The sequence below is a fragment of the Cavia porcellus genome, unplaced genomic scaffold, assembly GCF_034190915.1.
Source record: "Cavia porcellus strain 051 isolate PalLab524CR breed Dunkin Hartley unplaced genomic scaffold, mCavPor4.1 scaffold_15, whole genome shotgun sequence".
NCBI classification, from domain to species: domain Eukaryota; kingdom Metazoa; phylum Chordata; class Mammalia; order Rodentia; family Caviidae; genus Cavia; species Cavia porcellus.
The window spans coordinates 10,546,623-10,557,290 of NW_026947498.1; the positions used below are offsets into that span (position 1 = coordinate 10,546,623).

General features: G+C 53.0%; 1 protein-coding gene across 1 annotated transcript; it reads left to right on the forward strand.

Annotated features, from left to right (window-relative positions):
- Positions 1–2,397: 2,397 nt before the first annotated feature.
- Positions 2,398–4,788, forward strand: LOC106026253 (keratin-associated protein 10-9-like). The gene has a single exon (XM_063224619.1). The coding sequence runs from the start codon at positions 3,818–3,820 to the stop codon at positions 4,505–4,507; it is 690 nt and encodes a 229-aa protein (XP_063080689.1). The 5' UTR covers positions 2,398–3,817; the 3' UTR covers positions 4,508–4,788.
- Positions 4,789–10,668: the final 5,880 nt, after the last annotated feature.

A 10,668-nucleotide genomic window follows, 5' to 3' on the forward strand; every position in this document is an offset into this window, starting at 1 on the left:
TAGTTAGAGAAATGCTAAGCACCACTCAGGAAAAAACAGATGGTGGAATGGAAGAACAGAAAAAGAGGGGAGAATTGCTTGATGGAGAAAACAGAGAAAGCATTGAGTATGTGAAGCAGGTTCAAAGGGACTATCAAGAAATTAAGAAGTCTATCCAAGACTGGCATAACAGCTTGAAAGAAACTAAGGACAGACTATCTGATCTGGAGGGCAGCCTTGTAATATGGGAGAATGAAATGAAAAACTTCTTAAAAATAACAAAGAAACAAACAGCAATAATACAAAGACAAGAAAATGATAAGAGGAGCCATAACTTAAGGATTAAGAACATAAAAGAAGAAGTAGGGACACAAACAAGTGAACTACAAAAGCTACTCACAGAAATAATCCAGGAGAATTTTCCTAATTTAGCAAAAGGTAAAGATACTCAGATGTATGAGGCATACAGGACCCCAGCTACCTACAACCCTAACAGAGAAACACCCAGGCATATAATAATAAAAATTCCAGAAATTCAATACAAGAACAGAATATTAAAAGCTGTAAGAGACAAGAAACGGACCACTTACAAGGGAACACCCATCAGAATTACAGCAGATTTCTCTGCACAAACCATCAAATCACGAAGAGCATGGGGGGAAATAATTCAAGCTTTGAAAGATAATAATCTCCAGCCAAGATTGAGATATCCTGCACAACTGTCCCTGGAAATTGATGGAAAAACGAGGTGCTTCCAGGATAAAGAGGAACTGGGGGAATTTGCAACCACTAATTCAACCCTACAGAAAGTATTGCAGGATATTCTAAAAAAAGAAAAATACAAAGAACCCAGAAATAGTGGCAGGGAGGCCACAATGAATGGAGCAGAGAACAAAATGAAGAAGACAAACTGACAGCTACTGACAGAAAAAGAGCTCAACAGAAATGAGACAGAGAAGATTGGATGATAGGAACAGCTATTTTGGAGAAAATGACATCGTAATAGGTAATACTGATTTAGTACCATCTTGTTTTGAAGTCTCATCTAGCTTTTGTTCTTCTGTCTCCAATGGTCTAAACAGGTTGTATCTTATTGGATTTTATTATGTATGATAGTATAAGCAAAAACCTTTTAAAGACAAGGAGATTATACAGAAACCATTGTTCATTTTCTGTTAGTCGATTCTAAATACTCTATAATGCTGTCATTCTCTTAAATGGTTTTACATTGTTTTGATATACTTAATGCTACAATATACGAAGTTGTACTCAAGGACTTCAAGGAAAGAGTCAATATGGTAACTACTTTTGGGTCGGAATTATCTGGTGGTGAAACACTATTCTGCTTAAATGGTTATGTTTTGATCTGCCCTGTTTCGCTGTTATGCCCTCTTTTTTCTCAATCTCCACTCCATTATTTACTTTTTTATTTTTATCCGTTTAATTAAAGGGAAAAAAATAGCAGGATATAATATAGTAACCCACTTTGACTTTCTATTATCTCGATTTGAAGCCCTGTATTACTCTCACCATCTTGTTTTTGAGTGATGTTCCCCTATTCTGTTTTGCTGGATAGTATCAGGTTCGAAAGTTTAGGCATCAGCTGAGAAGATATTGAGATTCATTATAACGCCCATTCTCGTTGACTTTTATCTACTTTTGAAGACCTACAATGTCTCCAATGTTTTGGTTTTGTCGGTTTTATTCTTTACTGTTTTGTTCAATTGTATTACAACTAATGATATAGGCAATTCTATTAGAGATAGCGGGAGGCATTATGGTAACCATTGTTGATCACCTTGTATTATGTTTTTATATTATCTATTATGTCCTCCCTTTTGACTTGACCGATTCTGTTCTGTTATGTCACATTTGGTTTTACTCTCTTCCAAAAAAGCAATAAGAACCGTGGGAGCAATGAAACCCAAAATGTGTAATAGTCATTGTACAAAAGAGAGGAAAAGAAAGTGCTCTAAACTATATAACTGCATGTATATTTAAGTGTATAAGATAGAAAATGATATCACAGAGTTTTATTGCATCATTGAACAGAACTGTTTGCAGTATCATTGTTGGAATGTCCACTCTACAAGCTGTAATTTTGTGACTTGAACAATTATTTCTAAGATGGCAATATGTAATCCATTAACTAGTGATTTCCTACTGCGCATTTTTTCCTCTGTAAATCTGTATAACTTGTACCCCTTCACTGTTTTTTTTCTTTTCTCCTTAAATAAAAAAAAAACAGTTTATGAGCACTGATCTAATGACACATGATGAAATGAACAAAAACTTTGAAAGAAAGAAAGTGGCACTGCAGTACCCAATCCTGATTCCAGAGTTTTATGGTGTGAAATCCAGCAATATTATTAATCTTTGTTCAGAAGGATTTTAATCTAATATACTGTTAGGTCTCAACATAAATGAAGATATGGATAAACGTGTACATGTCTAAGTGTATAGGATTGATAGCCATAATACTTAGTTTTTGTTGGATAGTTGAACAGAACTCTTTGCAGTCTCCCTGGATGAAATCCCATTTATATGTTCTATTTGTGTACCTTGAACAACTATTTATAGGGGGACAATATGTATACATCAGCTAGTGATTTATCACTATTTCTTTTCTTTGAAAATATGTACTATTTCTGCTTGTTTTCTATTTTGTTTTGTTTTTCTTTAAATAAAAAAAATGCATGGTTGTAGGAATGAGAAAACAGAGCACAGATGGGTAAAAACATTTGCAAATCTGATCAGAGCATGTATATCCAAAAGACACAGCAGCAGAGACCAGCAGGTGACTGTGTCAGGTCCTGGCATGCAGCAACACCTGATGTCATCTGGTTTCATCAGGACTACTAGCTGAGTTGCATGTTGCCAGTTCGGCATTTCATGTGAACTGAGCAAAAGAACCCTCGGCTGACTGACAACACTCCACCAAGGGTAGACTGGGGGTCGCTCCACCACCAGTTCCCAGGAGGTCAACCTCAGCAGCTGCGTCTGCTTCTCCTGAAGAACCTAAGAGCCTTCGCCCGACTTTGGTTGATTTTTGGGCTCCTCCTTGTTTTTCCTCCTCTGCTTCCGCTGGGATCAGATTTCTGTTTTGCAGGAAGCTTTCAGGGTTTTATCTTTGCAGTCAGACGGGCACCAGCTTCCATTCAGTTTGTCCAAGACGTGGCTAAATTTTCCAGTCCCAAGATCAACATTTCCCTAGGACTCTGGGGAGCCTTGGTCTCACCCCAGTGGCTCCCTGGTCTGCAGAGCCTGTCTTCCTGGGGACTGTCTCACCAACTTTATGCCACATCCACTGAGGCACATGGGTCTGGTGCCACCTCCTGATCCACTATCCCCCTTGGTGCTGCTCTGTCACTTCCCACATGCTTCACAGCAGCTCTGTAGCCAGACAGTCTGGGCTCTGTCCCCTCACCTCCTGGGCAGCAAGTGCAGCCTGACAGGTCCTCCGTCCCCAAGACATCTGCCTGGAGGACCAAGCACAGATCATCACCCAACCCTCGGCCAGCACCTCGAATCCACAGACTGAGCGGATCTTTGCATAAAACACAGTGAACAAGGCACCAGGATGCGGCTCAAAACACCAACAAGGAAAGGGACAACAAGAAGAGGATGGCAACAAGGACAAGTACAGAAACAAGGAAAGGGACAGAAACAAGGAAAGGGACAGAAACAAGGAAAGGAAAGGCTACTGGAGCCTCAAGCAGGAATAACACAACCTGGCCTGATATAAAAGCCTGGAACCCAGAGTACCTCACAAACACACACTCACACTCACTCACTCACACTCGTCCTCCAGCCCAAACCAGCCTTGGCCACCTCCACCATGTCCCTCTGCTCCAGCGCTTGCACCAAGCCCTCGCAGCTAGACAACTGCCCAGACAGCTGCTGCGAGCCACCCTGCTGCACCTCCAGCTGCTGCCAGCCCACCTGCTGTGCCCCAGCCCCCTGCCTGAGCCTGGTCTGCACCCCATGCTGCCAGTCAGGCTGCACCAGCTCCTGCACGCCCACGTGCTGCCAGCAGTCGAGCTGCCAGCCGGCCTGCTGCTCCTCCTCCTGCCAGCCGGCCTGCTGCTACTCTTGCCAGCTGTCCTGCTGCACACCTGCCTGCTGCACACCTGTCTGCTGCACACCTGCCTGCTGCACACCCGTGTGCTGTACACCTGCCTGCTGCACACCTGTGTGTTGCACACCTGTGTGCTGTAAGCCTGTGTGCTGCACACCCGTCTGCTCCGGTGCCTCTTCCTCCTGCTGCCAGCCTGCCTGCTGCTCCTGCTCCCCCTGCCAGCCGGCCTGCTGCGTGCCCAGCTGCTGCACGCCCTCCTGCTCCTCCGTGTCCCTGCTCTGCCGCCCTGTGTGCAGACCCGCCTGCTGCCTGCCCTCCTCCTCCTGCTGCACCTCGTCCTGCCAGCCCAGCTGCTGCTGCCCATCCTCCAGCGTGTCCCTACTCTGCCGTCCTTCCTGCCCCCGCCCCGCCTGCTGTGGCCTCTCCTTGGGCCAGAAGTCCTGCTGCTGACTAGCCTGGTCCATCTTGGTGGGCAGACTGAGCTCCAACCTCAGGGCTCCCTCTGCTGGCCACATGACCACCTTCAGGATTGCTCCACCTCACACCTTACAGCCAGGGATTTCCTGTCACCTCCAGGATGGGCCAGTGAGCAGGATGTGACCTTCCCTGGTTGCTCCCTCCTGAGCTGTGGCATTTTCGCTCAGCCCTCCCAGCCTTCCTCTGCTGCCTCAGCGGTGTCCTCCTTCCCTACAAGTTTCTTGCATTGCAGTTAATAAACTGCCTCTCTCCCAGCCTTGTACAGCGGCAGTCCATCCTTTTCACAGCCAACAGAGCTCTGGCTTCAGCTGCCCCTAGACCAGCTGCATCCAGGAACCATGGGCCACTCCTCGGGGCAGTGGAGTTCAGGACACCCATGAAAAGTTCCCAGGTGCCTGGCTAGTCTGAGTACCACTGACTCAAGTCCCTCTGCTGCCACCCAGCCTTCCATGGAGGCCCCTCATTCCCTGCCCTCCACTCCCCAAAGGACTGTCTTCTCAAAGAGGGGCTATCAGAAGTTAGTCCCCGTCTCTGGGGCTCTGCCCACTGCCTTCCCTGTGATTCTGGTCTGCTCTGCATACCAGGGAGGTACCCCTCCACCCTGAGCCCCGACCACCCCCAGCTGACCGGGGACCTGAGACATCTCCCCACATGCACAACAGACACCAGAGCTGGCCAGGAACCAGTGTGGGGAGACGGCTCTGAAATACTTCCAGACACTCGTGGTGTCATGAGATGCAGAAGCACCAGCCTGTGGAGGACAGTGTTGGGGGTCTCACAGGGCAGGACACCTGGAAAAGCAGGCTTCCTGGGTACCAAGCCCACACCAATCTCAGTGACACTGAGGCCACCGAGATGCAGCTTTCCCTGTGCAGATCTGAGCCCATGGAGCCTAGAGATAGCAGAGCTGCCTGGGATGGAGTGTGGGGTCCTCCCTAGTCTGGGGACCCTCTTGACCCCTCCGCCACTGCCCAGGGACCAGGCCACACTTGCACCAGATGCCTGAGAACGGGCAGGTGGGAGAGGGAAAGGAGGCATATGTGGGTATGCACCCATATCACGCTCACACACAGGCGTGTCGGTTGCACACGTATGCAGGCAGAACGCTGCCTGGCAGTGCACACATGTCAGCCCAACCACTTCCAAAGACCTGCAGAGGAGGCACCCTCACCCTTGGCCATGGGGCGGGGCAGGACTGCAAGCTGAGCTGGGCTGCCCAGAAGTGGGGTTTGTATTTCTCCTCCCCTTTCTCTTCCACCCACAGTGGTAGAGCCCTGGGCATCCGTGGGGTTCACCAAGTACCTACACACAGAGCTCTGGTGGGACAAAGGTCCCTGCCAGCCCTGCAAGGACAAAGACACAAGAATTTCCACCCTGACTTTCAGAGTGGAGCTGGGGCTGGGGTTTGTGGCCCTCAGGGACACCACTGGGGTGGGGTGGACACCTTTAGGTGCTATGTCCCAAGGGACTCCCAAGACCAATCAGGGTGGGGTGCAGAGCAAGGGTCTCCTGTGCAAGGGTGGCTCAGACGGCGAGCTCCTGGTGCTCTGCAGACGGTTAGTTAAGAATGTGAATACATCCAATAAATAAAAGTGACAGGCAAAATCCCCTCAGCCTTAGAAGTTTTGGAGTCCCAACAGCCAGGGCCTCCAACCTCCAAAACTATCCAGCCCCCGATCCCATCAGGGAGCCCTGAAGGGGGCACTAGTCCCTCCTGAGAGCCCCCTGGCATGTGCAAGACCACTGGGGGTGCAGAGAGGCTGAGCTGAACCCCACCTCACTGGCCCCACTCTGAGGGAACTGCAGCTGGCAGCAGTTTCTCAGGGCTCAAGTCACCCACTACTTGCTGGCCCAGAGCGGGCACTTCCAATATGGGACCTCCTGGACCCTGTTGCAGACCTCGCCGGGGAAGTGTTCCTGGGCCTTGGGACTGAAGAATGGCAGGAACCCTGGGGGGAGGGCGAAGAACTGCTGGGAGCAGCGGAAGGGTACACGGAAGGGGTCCTGAACTGCACACCAGGGCTCACATCCTCAGTGCTTTCTGCACCCATGCTGAGGTCTGACCTTGCCCACCCAGCCCAGCACCGCCTTTCTCCCTCCCCTGAATGTGTGCCCTTTGATCCTCCAGGCCCCCTGTACCTTCCCAGGGATGCACAGCCTTCTCGCTGGGAACCTCTGGGCCCTTGCCTTGGCATAGCTTCAGCTTGACCCAGATGGGCCAGGCCCTCCGGGGTGGGTAGCAAGGAAAGGGGGCAGAGGGAGGGTGGCACCTGTCCCAAAATGACAGAGGGAGCGACATCATCAAAGTCCTGCCACTGTCGGACCCACGTGCAAAGGCTCTGCCTCCACCCTCATCCTGCCCCTGGCATAGCCCTTGCCCAACATGGATCCCCTCAGCAGGGTCTGGCTGTCCCCAGTGTGGCTCCCACAAAACCGCAAGGGGACAGAGTGCCAGGTTACACAGACAGGGATGATGCCCAGTATGGCATAGTCAGCTCACTGACCTCAGGGACTCCTTGCACGCCAGGTGCCACCGACTCCCTCCCTGATGGCCCACCCTGCCACCACACCAGTGAGGAGGATGCTGGCACTCGCACTGTAGCCATTTGCCCTGGGCAGCTGGGCCCAACTCAGCATCCAGCCAAGAGGCTCTCAGGCCACAGCAGGTCCTGGTACCTTCCTGGAGTCACTCAGCTGCCCACGCTTAGGTGAGGCCAAAGCTCAAAAAGGATGGGGCCAGGAACAGAGGTGCTTCTCGGGGCGCAGTGCTTCCTAGCAGGCTCTGGGCCCTGGGTTCCATCCCAGCGCCACCAACAAAGCAAAGCTGGAACGCAAAGACACCTGCTCAGAATCCTTTCGAGCCACAACAAGCATGCCTCAGCTTTATACTCCACGCTTGCTCCTCTCCATCTTCCTCTGCCCACCCCAGGGCTGCTGCAGCATCCACAAACCAGCTGCCCCTGCTGACTTCATCCACGCTGACTGCTTGCCCAGCCTCTCTGAAGTGAGACTTAAGCTGCCTACGTTTGCACCTTTCCGGGGGCCCAGGCTAAGCCAGAGGAAGCACCAGGCCCTGCTCAAACATCCAGCTCACTTCCAGTCTCCAGACGCCCCATCTACCAGAGGGGCCTGGATCATGATCTCACTGCCCAGCCACCATCGGGATCCTGGTCACAGAAGTCCAGCGACCCTCCAGTCACCCCACCCAACTCAGCCATCCAAGATGGGACTCCTGCTTTCTGGGCTGTAAGAAAGCTGAGCGGAAAAGGTTGCCCCGTGTCCCAGCGAGGCGTCCAAAGCCCCCCAGGCCTCCTGGACTGTCCCCACCCCAAGGCTCCTGTATAAGCCCTGGAGCCATGTGGCCTCCATCGAGGCCACTCCCACAGTTGGTACCTTGCAAGGTACAGGAGTAAAGACGCTGGCTGGGGACACCTGGGGGTCCCAGCCCCCCATTCCCCACAGCCAACAGCCACGCTATTTGCAAACTAAACACCTGGAAGGAGAGAGAAGGCAATTGTACAGGAAGTCATCGCAGAGGAAGGAGAGGGAACCCCACTGTGGCTACAATGCCACCAGCACACCTCCACCACACTGGCCGGTTGGAGACATGTGGCCCCAGTGTCGGGCAGGGGAGGGGGTTTTCCAAACCCAGATGCAACCACAGAGACTTTGAAAGCAACGTGACCCTCACAGGCTGCACCCCAATTCGAGTCCCCTGGGAATGTTCCAAACTCAGCTCCATGTTATTTACTCCGCTTTCATCTTTCCTCCCTAGATCACGGTGTTCATAACTGGGTCATCTTGTAACTATTCAAGCAGCGCCCCAGGGCAGAGGAGGCGGGCTTTATAAATAACCTTTATTAAGATTGTGCGTGCTGACTCTGCCCAGCGCTGAAGGGAACCTGAACGCACACGCCCGTGACTCATCCCTCCTTAGGACAGCCAGGGTGCTGCTCAGGTCCCTCAGAGCTCGGTCTGGGTGCCCCTTCTGGACCCGGGTGGGGGAGGGACACAGACAGGCCTGGGGCCTGCTACTGCCTGAGCCAGGGCTTGGTGGTGATGGTGGCCTAGCCAGGAGCAGCCCTCACAGGCAGGTGCAGCTCTGGGGCGGGTGGGAGAGGGCCTGCCACCTGTCCCTACACCCCTGGCCGGCCCAGCACAGCCCAGCCTGGCCGCTGTGTGGGCTCCCCCCACCCTGGCTGTTCCTGGCTGTTTGTGGACACCCCCACTGCCACCACTGCTTACACAGGTCCACGATGTAGACCCAGACCTCAGGGTGACCAGGACACGGGGGCCTTGGAGCAGAGTGGGCCTGGTCTGTGGAGGGATAGACCATCCCAGGCAACCAGAGACCAGCTGTTTGCAAATCAAACCATCGAGGCTCTGGGTGAGGCCTGAGCACTCCCACTGCCCCCTACTGCCCTCCCCGTGGGTTCCCAGCCACCAGGCCCTGTTGTCTCTTTGTTCTCTGTCTTGGTTTGATAAGCAAATCTCTGGGTAGAAACCCGGGTTTGATGATGTCATGATCACAAGCAAGTTGAAGCCTTTCTAAGAGAGGAGCAATCCTGGCGTGGTGGGTGGCTGAGGCAGGAGGGTCACAAGTCTAGCCTGGAAAACAGCGACTCAGCGACTCAGCTCTGTCTCAGAATGAGAACTAGAAAGATCTGAGGATGTGCTCAGTGCAAAAGTCCTGGGCTCAATCCCTAGTACCACGGAGATGGGAAAAAAGATAAAAGGAGGGAACGTAATCTCCTGTAGGCTCTGCAGCCACCTGTGTGCCCCTCACCCAGATCTGTTCTCTACTTGGGGGCTGCACCTACATTTCCCACGTCCTGCCTGGAGGGGCCAGGCCAGCCCCTCGGTGGCCCTTGGCCTGCTGCACACAGGCCAGGTGTCTCCGTTCGGGACCCACAGGCGGGGCGCTGCGGCTCATTCCTGAAGCAGGTGTACAGCCTTCCCTGAAGGCCAACAGGTACGCACTTGTGAGGCGAGGCTGCTGGTTAACTCTTTGAAGCTCTGTAGCAGCTCAGAGCCTCCGAGTTGCCGCTGCCTTTAATCTGCTCAGCTCCTCCCGCCTCTCCTGCCCCCAGGTTCTCGGTGTCCTTGGAAAGTGGCATTGATGTGACATCCATCCAGCTGCACAGCAAGGTTCCCACCCGCATCCCCCACCCTGCCTTACCTGTGCAGGGCTCCCAGCGCTGGGCATCTTGGCCAGGGGTCACCAGGGGCAGGAGCGCCACACACAGGCTCAGCAGGGCAGACATGAGGGATCTGGGTCCCAAGCTCCATGCAGTGTGCCGGCTGGCAGGAGGCTGCTGCTCCTCAGACCCCGACTCCACCTTCTGGGGAAGCCTCGGGCCCCTGGGGGTCACTGCAATGGCCACATGCCAGAGATCTGCTTGGAGGAAGAGGACGGTGGCCCTGGCCTTTGGGAGGGAGTGGCCTTCAGGTTTGGCCCCAGCTAGGGGCTGTCCCCTTCTTTGAAGGTTTATCTCTGTGGTCCAGGAGGGTTAAGGACCAGTTGTACAGGTGACAGCCAGTACGTGTCAGCAGGGCTGCAATTAGTCACTGGCAAAACACATTTCCCAAAGGAAAGGCAGATCAGAGTAAGAACAAGACAGAAAACTCAGAAAACCAGTTTTCCTGGGGTGCAGCGCCCCTGCCCTCTGCTATTTGGGACTTGGTGCAGGCGACCTTGGCTAGCCAGGGACTCAGGGACCCCGCTGCAGGGCAGGTCCTCGTGTCCCGCTGGGGTCTGAGTAGCAGCAGGTCCTGGCGCGGTGCTGCTGAGGGTTTCCCAGTTGGTGGCAAGTCCTCACGCCCTGCAGCAGTCCTGGAAGCAGAAACAAGTCCCCTGGCCCTGCTGGGTCCCACACAGTCCCCAGGAGGGGCCCGGCTGAGCAGAGGGCTCTTTATCTGGCGCCCAGCCCTCCTGAGGGTGTGTGGGTTTGTCAACTGTCGGTTTCAGGAATTTCCCTGTGGAGGGAAGTTGGTCCTTAAAGGGAACAGCTCAGAGAAGAGGAAAGAGTGCTGGGAGGCGTACAGTGCTGGTCACCTCATCAGACCCAGGCTGGCTCAGACCCCAGCTGACTCTCCAAGCTGAGGTCGCCGTGGACTGCCTCTCCAGGCAGGCC

Excerpts from the sequence above, each read along its gene's own strand:
- LOC106026253 (XM_063224619.1), top strand. The coding sequence starts at position 3,818 with ATGTCCCTCTGCTCCAGCGCTTGCACCAAGCCCTCGCAGCTAGACAAC.